This window comes from Tupaia chinensis, unplaced genomic scaffold, assembly GCF_000334495.1.
Source record: "Tupaia chinensis unplaced genomic scaffold, TupChi_1.0 Scaffold143705_1, whole genome shotgun sequence".
NCBI lineage: Eukaryota > Metazoa > Chordata > Mammalia > Scandentia > Tupaiidae > Tupaia > Tupaia belangeri.
The window spans coordinates 334,402-353,617 of record NW_006203553.1 but is presented as its reverse complement, the minus strand read 5'-3'; the positions used below and the strand labels follow the sequence as shown (position 1 = coordinate 353,617).

Here is a 19,216-nt window from a genome sequence, read left to right as displayed (position 1 = left end):
CAGAGATCCTCTGCCTGGGCAGTTCACTCATTACTCCTGTCTAAAGGGCTAGTGTCCCCAGCAAGTAAAAAACACAGTAAGAGAACAAAGAAAGTAGAGGAAATAAAGGGGGAAGGAAAGAGAGGGAGGAAAGAAGGAAAGGACATAAAAGGCATGAGAAGAGGCAGACTACCCATACCTTACTTTTGAAAGGTTCTCCCGGTTGGGAATTGCAGTTGGAGTTACATTCAGGCATTCAAGGAGCTCTGATGCCTTTAAATATGACTCAGGTAATTGTTTTGGCCTTTTTGATCAACACAGGAGGAACCTTGAGCTAACATGACTTTTTGATCCCAGACTCTCTTTAATAAAAGCCCTAACCATGAATTTTCCCCATGTGGTGGGGGTGTTCCAGTGACCGTCTCCGTTTTGGAAACTGACCCGCATGCTGTGATGCTTTGTGACAGTTTAACTGGCAAGCTTATCTAAAAGATGACAAGCCCCTCTACAAAGCTGAATTCGGTGGTCACTAACTATTTAGTTCTTTTGCGAAGAAATGCTTTTCTAAATTTTCTCCCCTGGGATCAAGTGTGGTGTGGACCGCGTCCTGTAACTGAGATAGAGTGCTGGGATGGCGTAGGTGATGGGGAGTGCTGAGAGCTCTTGTTCTGGGGGCACACCTGCACTGGTACTGCTACCTGGCGCCACTCTTCTCATTCTGGCCTCTGCAGCTCCTCTTTCTGGGGTTGTCCTCATGCCCCTGAGGCTGCAGCTCTTCTAGAGCAATGTCCGCTGATCAGCTAGGCTCTCTGCTCTGCCGTTGTAATCCAGGGCATGCTCTCCTACTTCATCTTACCAACAGTGGCCTTCCATGTTGTTTTGAAATCCCAGGGTGTTCTTAAACCTCTCCTTCGCAAATCACTTCTTTTTGATTACTCTTTACTCACATTTATTGAGGAAGAAGAGACTTTTGTATATTCCAGGCCTGTTGATTTGATTTGGAATCGTTCTGTGACTATTTTCAAACTCACCAAAGGTATACTTTGTTTTCATTGATTATTACCATTGCTCAATAAATTTAGGAGCTCTTGGAAAGTAGAGTGCTTTAAATTCGCCCTAATTAACTTTGTGTCCTGTGTAAAAAATTGAACACATCTACTTGTATGTCTATCTATGCCTGTATGAAGATGGATATAGATAGAAGACAGACTTCATTTGCTATTTATCAACCTGAAGAATAGCATGAGTATTTTCCTTACAATTCTAATAAAACTTCTAGATGAAACACTAATAAATTTTAATAGTGATATATTAAGCAAAGAATATACTATCTGGAAATAGGCATTATTCCAGCACTCTAAGTTTGCTTACTATTGATTGTCATAGAAAGGTTCTTTGAATTTGTTGGTTATAGGACTAACAAAGAGAGGGTAAAAGTTTACCAAACGGATCCTAGCTCATCTAGGTAGTCTGGAAGCGACATCACACCTCAATGCAATAATTTCGGTATCAGAAGGATGTAGGTATGGGGCATGTAATCGATAAGCTAATCAATGAATAAAAAAATAAAGCCGACTGTCTTTTACTTACTCATTTTTATACACAGGACTAAGAAAAACTATGCTTGCCTAGACCACATAGTTCCCCTTAAAAACCAGATTTTTAGTTAGGGATTTTTAGATGTTAGGAATTCCACACCCCACCTCACCCCCCAAACTATGATGTGACTCCTTTGGGACACTGTTTGTGTCTCTTCTTTGAAGAGGACAGTTGCATATGTTGATATATAGTCGAAACATAATCCCTTGCAGTGGCGAGAACTAAGTGCTTTATAGTGTCTTCCACATTTCTCGTTGGTTGCAGAAGATCCAGCTACACATTGATGAGTTGACCTGAAGGAAGTGATGTCAGAGGCATGGGTCTTAACATTCCTTGGCTTCTGTTTCCTTCAGGAACCACCCAGTGAAGTGTGACTGACCTATTATTGCCTCAGTGACAAAGTTTACGTAACACTAGAATGGAAATAGTGCTGTGGACAGCGAATGCTTGCTGGCCCGACCTGTAGTTTTTAACTGATTTTATGAAAGCACTCTCAATGAACAGGCTGGTATTTGTCTTTTTCCTCATCAATCCATAATGTGAGACAAGGGTGGACTTTTAAGATGGTAAAATAAGTTAAAATGGAGACTGATCCTAAAGAGCCCCTGACTAAGAGAAATCAATGAGGCCTCATGAGGGGACCTCAATCTTACTTGATTTTACAAACAAAGGCAAAACCTACCCTGAGCTATTTCTTATGAGTACGTTATATATGTATATGTATATGTATGTGTATGTGTATGTGTATGTGTATGTGTATGTGTATGTGTATGTGTATATGTGTGTCTGTCTGTCTATATCTAGCTATCTATGTGTAGTTAGATTTTTGGTCATAGGGTCCATGTGCTTGCTAGAGAGGGACAGAGAGAGGGAAAGTGAGAAATCATCCCCCAAGGGGATGGCCACACTGCAATACCTTGTCCTCCATTCTTTTCCAGGGATTTTGGGTGCACACGCGCATGTACCTGGTATGATTTTCGAGCTACTAGGTCCAGGACTCGACCTGTGGTCGGCCATGTGGTAGTCCAGCACTCTCAGCACCACACTGCTTGCTGGCCTGAGTACCTATATTTTAAAAAAAGAGAATTTCAGTTTCTCCAACCAGATATACCTAACTAACTTGTAGTTATATAACGAGGGATTTTCCAGTGAGGTAGACAAATGAAGAACCCACGTAACTGTAAGTAATCCAGTATTTCTTCTTTTCCTCTGTGTTCATTCTATTGTAATCTCCCACTCACGCATTTTCAGGTGCACTTCTAAATCAGTTCTGGTTTAAAACTGTCCAATTCATCAGTCACTACTTGCTCGAATAAACTCCTCAGTGACAAAGTTTACGTAACACTAGAATGGAAATAGTGCTGTGGACAGCGAATGCTTGCTGGCCCGACCTGTAGTTTTTAACTGATTTTATGAAAGCACTCTCAATGAACAGGCTGGTATTTGTCTTTTTCCTCATCAATCCATAATGTGAGACAAGGGTGGACTTTTAAGATGGTAAAATAAGTTAAAATGGAGACTGATCCTAAAGAGCCCCTGACTAAGAGAAATCAATGAGGCCTCATGAGGGGACCTCAATCTTACTTGATTTTACAAACAAAGGCAAAACCTACCCTGAGCTATTTCTTATGAGTACGTTATATATGTATATGTATATGTATGTGTATGTGTATGTGTATGTGTATGTGTATGTGTATGTGTATGTGTATGTGTATGTGTATGTGTATATGTGTGTCTGTCTGTCTATATCTAGCTATCTATGTGTAGTTAGATTTTTGGTCATAGGGTCCATGTGCTTGCTAGAGAGGGACAGAGAGAGGGAAAGTGAGAAATCATCCCCCAAGGGGATGGCCACACTGCAATACCTTGTCCTCCATTCTTTTCCAGGGATTTTGGGTGCACACGCGCATGTACCTGGTATGATTTTCGAGCTACTAGGTCCAGGACTCGACCTGTGGTCGGCCATGTGGTAGTCCAGCACTCTCAGCACCACACTGCTTGCTGGCCTGAGTACCTATATTTTAAAAAAAGAGAATTTCAGTTTCTCCAACCAGATATACCTAACTAACTTGTAGTTATATAACGAGGGATTTTCCAGTGAGGTAGACAAATGAAGAACCCACGTAACTGTAAGTAATCCAGTATTTCTTCTTTTCCTCTGTGTTCATTCTATTGTAATCTCCCACTCACGCATTTTCAGGTGCACTTCTAAATCAGTTCTGGTTTAAAACTGTCCAATTCATCAGTCACTACTTGCTCGAATAAACTCTTTAACATCTTATCATAACTCAGTTTATCTTTTAGTAAAGGCTATTCATCCTATGTTGCCTAGTCCATCAGAAAACTTGAGGAAAACCAGTAGATTATCTTAGTAGATGCCTCAAAAGATATTCAAATTAGATTAAAATTTGGGTAGAGGAGTGTTATCATGAAATACAGAGCCTACATTATAAATTATTTTAAGGAATTAAAATAGTAGCTTTATTTAATGGATTTACTATCTGTCAGACACTGCATCTGTTTACTTACGTGTGACAAATTGTTTTGTGCTCAGATTCTCAGATAGGTTTACTTACCATCTTTAGTCCGAAGGTTAATGTACTGAGGTGTGAAAGGTTCAGTAACTTGTTCCAGGTTACAGTGCTAAGGAGTAAGACAAGATTTTATCATTAAATCTGAGAAAACATAAAAATGACAGAACGTGGGTATTTAACATAGATCATTGGGTCTGTAATCGGAGTGGGTCTTGTACTGAAAATTGGTTCTATCTATAACTCATAGTTTGACCTGAAGCGTTACTTTAGTTTTAATCAAATATAAAATTAAGATAAATATCTAGCTGAGTGTACAACATAAAGATTCATGAGAGTGCTAAGACACAGGTCCTAGTCATTGCAGATGATTAGTACAGGTGGGGATTTTTATAATTCTAATAAATGTAACAATAAATGTATACCTCTGTTTCTGTAAGGGAAAAATAGAATATTTGTCTGCATGTTGTGCATGTAATATTTTTTACCAAATACAATTTCTCACTTCTCTACCTTTAACGTTTTTGATGTTGTTGGCTGCTGTAGTTTTGTTACAAAGGAGTTTGCACTATTGTCAGGACCTTTCCAGCTAGACCAGCTTGCAACTCAACAAAGAAATGTCAGGGTCATGGGGTATGTACTAGTCACTCTCTTTTTAAATGTATTTCTTTTAATCCAGAATAATAATATAATAAGATTCAGACTTATCTGATATGGAAATTTCCTTTGGAAAAATCACAGTGAAATAATGTGTTTTCCTCTGTTTTGTTGCTAATAAAATAAAATACTTGGAACTGGATGATTTTAGAAGTAGAGATTTATTCAGCTCAGGGTTTCGAGGTCCAGGGCAGTTCTGGTGGGAGGTGTAGCTGAGAGGGTGACAGCAGAGCCTGACATCTGGGTCCATCAGTGTGGCTTTGATCTGGGCTCATCGCCTCTCCTTAGAAACATGACACAACTCATTCATGGAGTTTTGCCCTAATGACCTTCATCGTAATCTCTCCCAATATGTCCCAGATTTCAACACCATAACGGGATCAAATTCTCACCATCTTGATCTCCTTACAGCAACTGGACATAAGAATTCCAGAGGGACATATTCAAGCTATAGCATAGGAAAGGGAATTCCACAATTTATATATATGTACATGATATATATGATCACTCACATCATTATAGATTATAAATTGATGAGCTTTGAGCTTTGTACAAAAATGCAGTATAAAGCATAATTTATTAAGGCAAGTTGTCTTTAAAAAGTTCATGGAAAATGCATATTATAAAAAATATGGATTTAAAAAAAAACTTTTGCACCCAAATAAACTCTTCACATTTTATTTTTCATGAACTTTAAAAATTCTTATACATATAAAGTTGGGAAATGAATTTATTAAAGATTACATATACATTTATACATGTCTCTATACATGTATGGTTAATAATTCAGGCTACATATGCTTAAATATGTCCATAAACACAGTTAATATATTTATGTTATAGACATTGATTATAATCTACAATTTTTATGAGATCAGAGTTTCCTATTCATTCAGACCCTTTAATAATTTGAATGCTTCAATGTATTTTCCTGAATGAATCTTTCATACTGTATTGGGAAGGTCATTCACTCATAGATTTTCAAATAATGTTAAAATTTAACTATTGCAAATAGTATATGACACTATTGTATATTCATGTTTGTATGTTTATCTAAAATCTTAGATTACTAGCAATGAAATATGATGGATCAAACAGACAAAGCATTTAAGTTTTCTTAGGTATTATATTGCCTTCAAGAATATCATACACTTTTTTTACAGTTTTGTTTCATTTTATTAATTAATTATTTTTGTTTTTTGAGAGTTTTTTTTGCTATAGGGCATGTGTGCTCACCAGAAAGACAGAGAGAAACAGAGAGACAGAAAGGGAGAAATCACCCCCCAGAGGGGATGGCCATGCCACAATCCCTTCTCCTCCATTCTTCTCTTGGGATCTTGCACATGCATGCACATGTGTCCTGCGTGAGTTTAAGTCACTGAACCCAGGACTCGAACTGCGGTCGACTACATGGGAGTTCAGCGACATAGCCATTACACTAACTGCTGGTCCCATTTTGTTTAATTTTATAATCTCTTATTTACATTCAATTGTTATAGATCTTTTGGCATATGCTATATAATATGGTTTTTCAAAACATGCATGATGTATTGTAAACACATCAAAGAATGTTACCATATACATTGTTTTCAACAAAGAACCTTGCATTCTTGTATCTGTTAAGTACTTATTTCCCATGAGCCCTTCCCATCCAGCCTTCACTTTCAACAGCCCCTTCCATACAGTTTCTGGTACCTACACTTCCCCTTCCTACTTTTTTATCTTTGAATCTTTCAGTTTTTGCTATAGAGTAGAGATGTTTAGTATATATTGAGCTGGGATATACAATGTTTGTCTTTCATAGTCTAGCTTATTTAAGTTAGCATTCAATCTTCTCTATCCTCTTTGTATCAAGGGGCAGAATCTCGAGGTACTATGTGGCTGAGTAGTATTCTGCAGTGTAAGTGTGTGCAATTTTTAAATCTACTTAGCACTTAATTGCTGCACTATGGATTAGGCTGAGTTTTTTTTTTATAGATGGTCATGCTGTCTGCAAACAGACAGATCTGACTCTCCTCAATTTGGATGGCTGTTACATTCTCTTGCTCTGGCTAGGATTTCCAGTGGGGATGGTCATGCCACAATTCCTCCTCCTCCACCTTTCTCTCCTCCTCCATGTCTCTCTCCTGTCAGGATTTTGGGCATGCATGCACACGTGCCTGAGATGTTTGTCAAGCTTCCAGCTCCGGGATTCAAAACAAGCAGCTGGCCATATGTGATCCAGTTGCCTTAACCGTGATGGCAGGTGCTTGTCCCTAAATGTTTTTTTTTTTTTATGATAACATTCTCTTTATTTTCATTCAATATTGAATAATTTCTTAAATTTGTTGAATTATTTATTTGCATTCTATCATATCTTCCTGTCTTCATAAGGTCTTTATTTTGACATTTTTTCAGGCACTTTATAGCTTTACTTTCCTTTTATGTCTGTTACTGGATCATTTCTTTGTTCCTTTGGGGATGTTATCAGGCTTTTCATGCCTTTAGGTCCACGTGTTGATATCTGTGCATGTGGTGAGACAATTGCCTCCACTAATTTTATGGTGTGTTTCGTGGTGAACGACTTTGTCCTGGAGACAGGCCCTGTGATACCAGCTGCGTAGGGTGTACTGACTTCGGTTCTGAGTATACACAGTAGTGTATTCTCTGTGCAGTTTCCTCCCCAGTGTTCAGCAGCAGGAACATCTGTGGGCGCTTCCGGGGTCTGTGCTGCAGAGATATGTGTGGCTGGTCTGTCAGCTCAGACCTGGCTGCTGTGGAGGCAAGGGCAGTCTGTGGCTGTGTGGAGTTACTCCTGCGTCTCTGGGGGCTTTTGAGGTTGAAGGCAGGACACTGGGCTGTTTCAATCGCTGTGGGTGAGCAGAGCCACTCCTGGCACTGGTGTGTGGCTAGGCACAGGCTAAAGGCCTGTCTTGGTGGGTATCAGACGGGCAGGCTGGGATCGATGCCCGCCTGGGGTGTGGGGCAGGCTGGTATCGATGCCGACGTGGTGTTTGGCATAGGCCCCAGGTGGCCAGGACTCAAGAAGGCACTGGCAGAACGTGGGCTGGGCTCCTGCTCTTGAGCTGTGGAATAATCTGTACTGTCTGGACTCAGGGCCTGTGATGGCCTAGGGGGTTTTCCAGCAGCAAATACTCCAGGTGTCTGTGGCATCCACGGTGACTGCCAGGGGTGTCCTACTCCCCTTTTCCTTGCTTGCAAAAGCTCTTTGTGCTAAGGTGCTTCTGACTGGTGGAGGAGTGGTAGGTAGGGGGCGCCTCTATCCCTGTCTGTAAGTCCATTCTGAGTTTCTATGAATGCATGCCATTTCCTGGCTCAATTACTCTGAGCAGCTATCAGGTTTTTCTCCGGATGTTGGTTCTTTCTTGTGAGAGTGAAGTGTTCTAGAAACTTCTAGTCAGCCGTGTTGACATCAAAGCATGTGTTTGAATTTAACGTTGTGACCAGTGAGTGTCTTTTCCAAGCTGATGCCTTCTCTTTTACATAATAATTCAGAAAAATAGCGACTTGTCTGCCTGTCTTGCATAAATGAATGTTTTTTCCTAAATTACTTACATGTAATTTAGGGTTTTTTTTGGGGGGGAGTTCACTATTTTTTCTTTCTAATTCACATTTAATTTTCTTTCTTATTTTGTATTTACATGAAATTTTATCTGGATTTTCTATTCTCTGATTTTTAAGAAAATATTTAATGGATCTTTATTTATTTTACTTTTTAACTTTAAATATTTTTCTCATTAAGTTAAAAATATTTATAATATGCCAAATTATATTAATCTACTAATTTATATGTCACTAGTGAAAATCATAAATAATGCATTTAATTTTATGTTGAATGCAGATGTTCTTTTCTATTTGGGTTTGGCTTCAGGTTTGCAATAATCTTCTCAATTGTCACTGTGATAAAGGCTATGCTCCTCCGAATTGTGAAGAAATGCAGTTGTCACCAGGAGGAAGTATCGATGATGGGTATTGGCTTCCTTCAGGTCTGTGCCCAGTTTAGTTGATTGTTTTAGACCTTTGTGCCCTCACAGAAATGGTTTGCCTCTCCATCATTTTCTCTGGTTATTGAGAGTCTGGCTTATGACTAGTGCAACCAAAGAACTAAAACTCCAATTTTATTGTACTTAATTTAACTTAAACTTAAATAGCCATGGTAGCTGGTGGCTACTGTTCTGGACAGTGCCGTTCTAGATCATACTTTTAGCCAAGATTATGAGGAGACTTAACTTTGTTAAGTTGTTTAACTTACCCATGATGGAAAACATCTGCACCCACATGAGAAAGAGAGAAAGCGAGAGGAAAAGAGAGAGAGAGGCACCTTCAACAGGATCTCATCGTGGCTTGATGCCCTTTTCCCAGCCCTCTAGCCTGTCAGGATCTTGGGTACTCAAACACACATGGGACGTATTTTCAGAGTGGGAATTCAAACCGGCAGCCACGTGGCTTCCTGCTCTGCCGTTCAGGTGCTACCAACAGTGCCACCGGACTGGGTCTGCGTGTGCGCCTCTGGTGAGAATCCACAGAGCACATTGAAAAGACCTCCTTTTCATTTCAGCCATGGTTCCCAGGATATTTCTATACCTACAGCAGAGATTTAAAATATACATATAATGAAAATGATAGAAAAGGTCATTTTATTATAGGGTATGTGTATTCAAAGGATGTTCACCGTTGCTATGTATTAGGTCCCAACCAAGTTGTCTCTCTTAGTTAATCCTGAAAGGAAACGTTACCAAATCTTCCATACCAGTGGCACGTGAATAGTATGTGGCACGAAACATTTTCACATGTATTGGGTGAAGAGTCATAAGCAAACAAAACATAATTGGTTTCACTAAACCTTTGGTTATGTAGTTAGAATCGTCTAAATGAGCAGGATCCTTGCAGTATGAGCTCATAAGGCAAACATGTCACGGCTGCAACCAATTTCTCATTAACTACATGTATGAGCAGCTTAGCCTGGAGCTTGGAGCCAACGTGTTAAAGACTTGAAGGTTAAGAAAAATATGTATGTCAAGAAGGTTGGGAAAACGTGTCCTTTTGCCTCCCATAGTTTAGAATTTTAGGAATTGATGTAGTAGGTAGCAGAGAAAATAATTTCAGTTAATTTAAGGAAAAATGGTTGACTTTAACTTTATTTCATCTATATTTAAGACTATAACATTTTGGCATGCTTGGGACTAGCAGATGGCACAATGGCTGGGGAGACAGAAAGTGAGAAATTACCTCCCCAGGGTGGATGGCCACACAAATCCCTTCTCCTCCTGGGATTCTGGGCATGCACACACATGCTCCCAGTTCGAATTTCAAGCTTCTGTGTCTGGGACTTAAAATCGCGGTTGGCCATGTGCGAGTACAACACCTTGACCTTTATACCACCTACTGGCCCCAAGGTTTTGTCATTTTTTTATGATTTTTCCTTTTTTAAAATTCCTGATAGCATAAAAAAATTTTCCCTTTGTTTCTCTGGTTATATATAAGGAAGATGCATAGTTTACATATACTTGGTAAATTTCTCATAATACTTTTGCAATTGATTCATAGTTTAACTTTTTTTTTTTTCTTAAAGAGGTTTTTTGCCTTTGGGAACAGGTACTTGCTGTAGAGAGAGATAGACAGAGACAGTGAGAAGGAAAGTGAGAAATCATTCCCCAGGAGAATGGCCATGCTTCAATCTCTTCTCCTCCATTCTCCTCCTGGGATCTTGGGCATGCATGCATATACATATATATGTACACATACCTAGCATGAGTTTCAGGCACTGGATCTGGGACTTGAACCATGGTCAACCATGTGGGAGTACAGCAACATGACCAGTACACCATCTGCTGACCCTCATAGTTTAACTTATTATGTCTACAGAATTTACTCTTTCTTGTTGCTATTTTTCAGTTTTCTTGAGATTTATTTTATGAACCAGTATATGATGATTTATTTTGCCAAATATCCCATGTACATATGAAAATAATGTAGTTTTAGGCATAATGTTTTATTAATAGTTATTATTACAAAGGTGGGTAAAACTGTAAGTATCTTGCATAATAATCAATTTTATTTTATTGTTCTACCATTTACTGTTGTAAGTGAATTAATATCTCTATGGTTATAAATTTGTCTGATGTTTCTTGTATTTCTGCCACTTTTTAATGCATTTTTAAGAATTATCTATTCACTATTTATTATTATTGTTATTTTTAATTCAACCAGAGAGAGACACAGAGAAAGAAAGAGAGAAAGAAAGTGAGAAAGGAAGCCACCAGGTCTAGGACTTGAACTGTGGGTGACCACATGGGAGTCTAGTGCCACCTGCTGGCCCCTCCGTGCATCTTTGATGCTACATCATAGGCTACATATGTTGTTGGAGCTACTGCAATATGTCTTCATGATGAGTTGACCATTTATCATCATGAATTGATTTTTGTGTTTGGAAATAATTCTCAAATAAATTTGTTTTTCTAATGCTAATATTGTCGATTCATGAATTTCTTACACTTACAGTATGAATTTTATGTCTTCTTTCATTCTTTGTCTTTTACCAAACTATATGCTTATTTTTTTTTAAAAGAGAGATTTTTACAATTGGGCATGTGCACTTCTTGGAGACACAGAGACAGAGAGAGGGAGAGAGGAAAAAAATGACATACCCCCGGGGGGGGTTGGTGGTCACACCATAATTCCCTCTCCATTCTCCTCTTGGGATTTTGGGCATGCAGGGACACGTGCCCAGTGTGAGTTTTAAGAAGTTGGGTGTGAGACTTGAACCATGGTTGGCCATGTGGGAGTCCAGTGCCACAACTATGCCACCTGCTGGACCTTCTATAGGCTTTTTATAAAACAAGGTCTGATATATATATGTGTGTGTGTGTGTGTGTGTGTGTATGTGTGTGTAATATATATGCGTGTGTGTAAGTGTATATATGTGTGTGTATGCATGTATGTGTATACATACTAAGCAAGAAAAGAAAAGAAACAATAGAATAAACAATAAACTAACTGAACCTTATCAAACTTAACAACATAGGTAAAACAAATGGGACAATGTAGAAAATCAAAGACAAACTATAGAATGAGAGAATATATTTTCAGATCCTACAGCTGACATGGAACTTGTATCTAGAATATATAAAACACTTACTGACCCAGTTGTAATGGCATGGTCAGTAGGGGAACTACATATATGGCCTCTAGCATTGTGTAGTAGAATAGTAGACTTCATAGAAAAGAGGAATTAAAGTATTAAAGTCCAAATTTTAAAATTCAAATTACTAGTATAATTTGAGTACAATATATGAAAAAGAAATAAAAGCTTCTCTCATATTTTCAGACAAAGGTATGCCCTTGTATTTAAATCAACGTGTTCGTCATAAAAAAAATGGCCTTTTGATCAGTTTCTACGTTTTTCTACCTGTCCTCACTTTAACTGCCATCCTTGTTATTAAATGGGATGATATAAAAGGAGTTTGGAACACAGTGAGAACAACGAGCAATAGGTAAGTAATCATTATTTTTATTTAATATTAAAAATGAATTATGGGAAGAATTCAGATGTAATTAAGCCTATTATAAGAAGGAATGCTTGGATGAATTGGGTCAATGTTTAGAAATATTGAGTAAAAAGGTCTCAGTATTTACCACAGTTATTTTCAGATTTCAGACAGGTAACCCTCATGTTCCTCCAGGGCCAAGAGCCATTGAAGCTACTCAGGAAATCCTCAGTTCCTTTCAAACAGAAAGTCACGTTGGCTATAGTAAACTTAAGGGGTTCTGCCTACTCCCCGTTTTCCCTGCATTGGCAGACAGTCCTGCCAAGGAGATCAGTAGGGACAGGGAAGCAGATTTTGTGAATAGACTATATGGAAGGTGGGGGAAAGTAGATCTCATGGAATGACAGGGAAGACAGAAGGGTACTCTGCACGCTGCACATAATGAGTGTTGTTCTGTATTTGAACCATGGTAAGGTCCCTGTTCCGTTCTTCCCTCCACCGTAACACCAACACAAGCCACAACTGGCTCAGCCGCTGTTCAGGGCCCTGCCAGGGTAGAAGTGAGGGTACGTGGGTGAGTCTTGTTCCAGGCCGAAGGAAAATGGTTTTCCGTTCCTCACTTGTGTGGATGGAGATAGAATGATGCTGTAAAATTTCCGTGAACACCTCGGTTTCCCAGGGTAGTTCATTTTATTTATCAGAAAGTGAGCAGTGACTAGTTAATTCAGGGTCATGTTCCTGATTAATATGCATATTTATAAAATCCTCCAACTGTGATAAATAGACTTAGTTGGCGACGGCTGGCATGTCTTCCTGTGCTCTCACCGGACGTGTCTTGGAAAAATCTGGAGTTGCTTGGGTGATGATGGTCTGCTTGCATTTGGCCCAGAAAATGTATATGAACCCTTCCTGTATCCGCTTTCAAACCAAATGCCAACGGCCTTTCAGTAGCCAGGGCCTCTTAGTGCGTATTTTCCGGAGACAGAAGGAAATAGCTGTGCAAAGCGCCTACGCTTACCCGGGGTCTGCCTGGACCTGCAGCCCTGAGTTAGGTCTTCAACTCTGACCAAGCCCGACCTCATCACCTCTGGCTAAGCAGTTGTCGCCATGCAGTGGGAGCCTGGACCATATGACTGCCCTCTTCGACAGGGACTGTGTGGGTTGGAGTATTCCAGAGAGCGGGGGAGGTGTAGAAATACCACAAGGTGGAAGGCAGCTGACAAGACTCAGAGTTCTCATTAAGGTCTCTCATGGAAGTGAATTCATAGCCCCATGTGTAGCTAGCTACTCCTGTAGTTTTGGGTAGAAATAGTATAATCAGACAGATAATGAGGTAAGACTTTGATGTTTTGAGTGTAGAGAAGCAGTGTTATTTATGTTACTATTTCATCTCACCCTCTATATAGATAAAACAATGGAGTTATAGTTTGAATCTGAAGAACAATGCTTAATGTCTTTAGAGGTTACACTTACATTATAAAAAGTCAAAATACTGGAATATGGGGAGCAAAGTGGGAATTGGTGCATATTCATTAATTAATTAACACAAATCCAGGTTTTCTTTTCTTTCCTTTTATTTTTTTTTTAAATTTTTCTTGACTTTGTTCAATATTAGTGTTTGCTAACCCCTAAAACAATGCTATCTCTTTTACACAGTACTATATCAGAAGACAGCAGTAACCACAGCAACCAGTCATAGAGGTAAAAGTGAACTGACAGAATCAGAATATTGAAAAAAATGATATAATTCACAAAGTGAAAGTTTTTAGTGATATCCCAGTACAAGGAGATTATTATTTCCTTATTTGATCACCCCGAACCTTATTGATTGGCATAAGTTAAAACAAAGACTGAGCTGAAACAGTGACATTTTGTTTTATGTTAATTTAGAAATATTTAAGGTTAACTAATATTAGCCAAGATAATACTAAGTAATATTATTATAATAAATTATTTTGAAGATATTGTAAGTATTTCTTAAAGTATTTATGAACAGTTACATTGCCTTCTCATTTAAGGTTCTAATTGGTATATTTACATTAATTTTCTCCCCAGATTTCTATTTTTTTCTCATTGAGACTCTGTGGGTACAATAATTCTTATTTTATAAATGAGGAAACGGACATCAAGGATTTAGATGGTTCCCCAAGTGTACAGAATTTTTCCGTTTGTTTTGGTTTTTGCCATACGGTGTGTGCACTTGTCAGGTAGAGACAAGGACAAGGAGAAGGTTACCCCCCGCCCCCAGTGGGGATGGCCACACTGCAATCCCTTCTCCATTTTCCTCTAGCGATTTTAGGTATGCAGATACATGTGCCCAGCTGAGTTTCAAGCTGCTGAGTCCAGGACTGAACCATGGTGGGCCATGTAGGAGTCCAGTGCCTTAACCACCACACCACATGCTGACCCCATGTGTATAGAATTTTAGTAAGTTTTGAAGGTGGGGTTTATATTAAGGCATTCATACTCCAGTTAAAATTCTTGAATGCTACACTCTAAATATGCATACCCTGATACTTGACTGAGAACGAATTAAATTTATATTAAATGCTAAAAGCACTCTTCTCCCAAGGCAGATGGACAGTTCTTTAACTTAAGTGAGATGAAATAGGTGTGTGTATGCACAAGTAAAATATATTTGCAGATTTTGATAGAAATATTATAGTTAGACAGATAAGAATTTAACTTTTAACTTCAGAGAAATACACCTTCCATCTATCTAACATCTCCAAAGTTCTAATTTGTGTGATTAAAGAGCTAATGATGTTTCACATGTTTTATCTATTACTGGGAATAAATGAAAGCCCTGACAAATCCGACCAGGAGTGAGACCGAGCGTTCGTTATACACCTGCTGCTTCCCCATGTCTGACTCTGATTGATAGTTAACTTAGTGGGTCTGTGTTTCCTTATCTGCCACTGAACACTGAGGATTAGAGAGGCACAAAGTCTCACAATTTCAAATTTCAGCAATTGGAAAGCCTATTTATTGGGGCCAGCAGACGGAATGGTGGTTACGTCTCTGGACTTCCACATGGCCAACTTGCAGTTCAAGCCCTGGACCTGGTAGCTTGAAATTCACGATGGGTGTGTGTGCACACATGCTCAAGATCCTAGGAAGAGAATGAAGAAGGGATTGTGGCATGGCCATCCTGCAGGGGGCGAGGGGATAATTTCTCATTTTTCCTCTCACTGTCTCTGTCTTTTTGCACCCTAAGACAAAAACCTCTACAAATAAATAAGTAAAGAAAGAAAGATTATTTCTTCCACAAGCAAGACAGAGACAGAGAGAGAGAGACAGAGAGATGTCAGCCCCACCAGGATCTCAGTGATGCAGGCCACCCGCAGCTTCAGCCAGTCTTGGGTCAGGGCATACACACGCCCAGTGTACTCAGGTCTCCAGAGGTGACCTGGAAACATTCCCATGAGGGTCAGCCTCAGAGACATGTTTTACCATGTGCTACCATCCAGCCCCTCTTTTGATTTAAACTTTAAGTATCCTATCAGAAGACCTACTGCTCTTTCCTTGGCAAAAAATTTGAAATCAGATACCCAGATTTTCTATGAGATGAGCATAAAGCTTTCCAATCGACGTGAATAGCAAATCTAGTTTAACCTACACAGGCTTAGGCCTGGCAGGTTGTCCATGCGCTCATCTGGGCAGTAGCTTCCCAAGCACATGGATTAGGTGGTGCAAAAATAAGTCAGAAGTACTTGATGAATAACAGAAATATTAATTTATCTGGAGCAGAATTAGCAAGAGGTCTGCAGCTGTGACTAGCTCAGAAGAGAAAGACTTGTAGGGTCTTGGAGGTAATGAGAGCCATCTCTTCTGCTCTGAGTAAAAGCAAGTAATCATTACAGGATTTCAATTCCAAGGACATGACTTACATATTGAAAGGATGGCTTCTTGAAAATAGTTTGCGTAATGGCAGGAGTAGAAGTGGAGAAGCTACTGTAATAATTCAGGAGAGGAAAAACAGCGTTTCAGGTTGGCATGGTAAAGGTGGTCTCACAGATAAATTCTGAAGGGGACTCAACAGGATGTGTTGACAGTTTGCTCATAAAATGTAAGACAAAGTGGTTAAATAATATGTTCTGATATAAAGCAAAAAGATAGCAAGGGTAGACTATAAAAGCAGGCCTCAGTGGTTCCAGAATTTGTTTTTAATATTTCTTAAAAATTCATTTTTAATTATAAATCATGAGGGAGGAAATGTGCATAGGTAATCATTAGCAGAGAGGTCTCATAAGGAGTTCAGATTTCCTTATATGTGAATAAGGACATGAAGTATTTCTTAGGAGTAGCCCCCCCACCCCCAGGGAGTTGATGTGATGTGGTTTGATTTTACCATTTTCATGGGATAAAGTTCAGGGAAAATAGATTCTGTTGGGACTGGAAAGAAAGCAGCTGAGACACTGCTGAATTCACAGAAAAGGTGTGAGGAGGGCAGGACTGGGTAAGAAGACAAGACCAGAAAGACTTTGAGAGATCTGACAGAAGTCAATTCTACTGGGGCACCGACTGGATGGATGTGTTTGGGTTGGAATAAAAGAGAGAGCTGCAAAGACACCAGCATCTCCTACAGAATGAGGAGTGACAGCATTTACCATGTACCAGAGAGGAGGGGAAGACCCAGGCTGGTATGGAAATGGGAGGGAGAGAAGAAGGAAGCGGGTTTTGAACTTGTGCCTGTGGGACACCTGTAGGAAAGGCACAGAGTCCTTGTGAGAACACTCTTCCTCTGCAGAGAAAAACACGCAAATTAATAGTAATTTTTCTAGTTCTTGTCGTATTTATATCATTCTTTTCTTCTCTGTTTGCTTGTTGGTGATTTTCTTTAACTCATGTAAAATTGAAAGGCCGTATAAATGACACATGTAAATACCAATTTATGTGTTTCTTCTTAGTGGGGCAATCACCAACTATTTATGAAAAGGACAGTTTGGCTTACATATGTCTTGGATCCCAGGCTGAGATTGTGACAGTATGTCCAGTGTCTGATTCTAAGTGGTTGCTATACTTGTAGTTGTACAGTGAATTTAGACAGTTTTTATTAACAATGAAAATTTACTTTACTCTATTTCTTTTATGACAGTAACTGTGTAATATAAGGCCATATATTGGAGAAAGGATATTACCAAGAGGCTCACCATTAACTGGTCTGATCCAAGAATTAAGAAAAACCTGTTCTCCTCTGTTGTCATCATGGCTTAAACTTTTCAATTTTACAAAACAAAATAAATCCTATGACTGAAAGTATGCAAACTTGTATCTATGGATTCTTCTATTCACCATGGTTCTTCAGTAGCAAAGAAACAGCATTACCTCTTTTGTTATTATTATTTTTAATGTTTCTTTTTCCTTTCCTTCCTCCCTCCCTTCCTCTCTTCCTTTCTTCCTTCCTTCCTTCTTTCCTTGGAGAGAGGTGCTCTTGAGAGTGTCTCACCACGCCATGATCCCCTGCAGCCTTCTGACCAGTCAGGGCCACATGTGCACGTGGGCACACGGAGCGTGTCCATGTGAACCCTGGATATAGACCGGGGCCCTGCTGCCTGTGCCGCTGCAGCTGGTCCCTTTGTCTCTCTTTAGCCTGGGGAGGCTATTACATTTGAAGCTGAAAACATTCCACAGTTCACTGCTGCCTGTCCTCAGATGCCCGTGACCGTGCTAACTGCTCCCACCTACAACCGTACCTCTCCCGTACCCATGATTCCTCTCCCTCCAACCCCGGCTTTGACATAGTGGGAGGAAGACCAACCCAGACTGTTGGTAGCATCACTTCTTTCTGAAGGGAATAACTAGAACTGAGTTTCTGGCCACAAATACCTGTTCAGTCTTCAGATGATGTTTCCTTGTCCTCGTGTAAATTGAGATGTAAGGTATTTGTCCTTTGTAAGAACCCAACATAAATGTGTTGTCTGTGTTCACCAAAGTTGAACTTCACAGGTAAGATTTTTCTTGCTCCATTTCCCCCTCACACACACACCCTATTGATCTGAGTGTACTTCCACAAACCTCAAAGCATCACACATGGGTTAGGAAGCTATCCGCCCACCTGTAATCTGACTGAGACCTACAGAGGAGTCTCCACAAGAAACAAAAATGTAAAGCACATAATGTATCAACAGCTAAGAATGAGGGTTTCTATTGAGGATGAGATTCAATCTTAGATTTGAGTGAGTACAAGAATAAGAAAGAGCCTAGATTATTTTCCAGGACATACTCTAGGAATATTATCAGCTTTTAGGAGAAGCCTTTCTAGTGACAGATTCTAAATTGTTGAATGAAGTTTCTGTGGGAAAACCTTTGGTATGCTTGTTACATTGAGGGGATTAAGGGTTCCCAAAATTTAAGGGACAAATGCAGATTACTAGAAATATCGTTATGTTGAAAGAAGTATGGGATCAAAATGAAGTCTGTGTACTGCAGAGACGTGCAGAGTGTAGATCATGACGGGGACCAGAGGCACAATCAGGAGGGGCTCAGAAGATATACAAAGTATGAACCCAATCAGCCCTTCTGAAAACTTTGGGTATTAAATGATCAGACTTATAAAATCTAGTTTATCCATGTTGGGGCAGGTAATGAATTCTCTCAATACATGTTTTAAAATATGATGAGTACTTGGGAAAAGAAGATGGTGTGATGGTTATGTTGCTGGACTCCTGTGTAGTCAACTGTGGTTTGAGTCCTGGACCTGGTGGTTTAAAACGCATGTTGAGTTCATGTGTGTGTGTGCCCAAAATTCTAAGAGGAGAATGGAGGAGAAGAGATTGTGGCATGGCCATCCCTCTGGGGGTGATTTCTTACTTTCTGTCTCTCTGTCTTTGTCTCTCTGGTGAGTACACATTCCCTCTAGCAAAAAAAAAACTAAAAAAAAAAAAATAGTTCTCCAAGACAACCAAAGGCTAGAGAACAAAGTTGAGCTCTGTCATAGGAAAGGAATTCATGTTTGCACAA

The 19,216-nt window shown here is 39.5% G+C and overlaps 1 protein-coding gene across 2 annotated transcripts in view; it reads left to right on the top strand.

Annotated features, from left to right (window-relative positions):
- The window catches only part of LOC102488516 (A disintegrin and metallopeptidase domain 3-like), a 50,658-nt gene extending 33,151 nt beyond the window's left edge, over positions 1-17,507 (top strand). Inside the window, exons 17-21 of one of the 2 annotated variants that reach the window (XM_027766814.1) lie at positions 4,656-4,742; positions 8,638-8,752; positions 12,094-12,259; positions 13,910-13,954; positions 17,352-17,507. In XM_027766814.1, coding sequence (XP_027622615.1) covers positions 4,656-4,742; positions 8,638-8,752; positions 12,094-12,259; positions 13,910-13,952 — 411 coding nt within the window. In that variant the 3' untranslated portion in view covers positions 13,953-13,954; positions 17,352-17,507. Of the gene's footprint in view, positions 1-4,655; positions 4,743-8,637; positions 8,753-12,093; positions 12,260-13,909; positions 13,955-17,351 lie in introns of those variants that run through there. The other variant, XM_027766815.1, reaches the window with a different exon arrangement.
- The last annotated feature ends 1,709 nt before the right edge of the window (positions 17,508-19,216 follow it).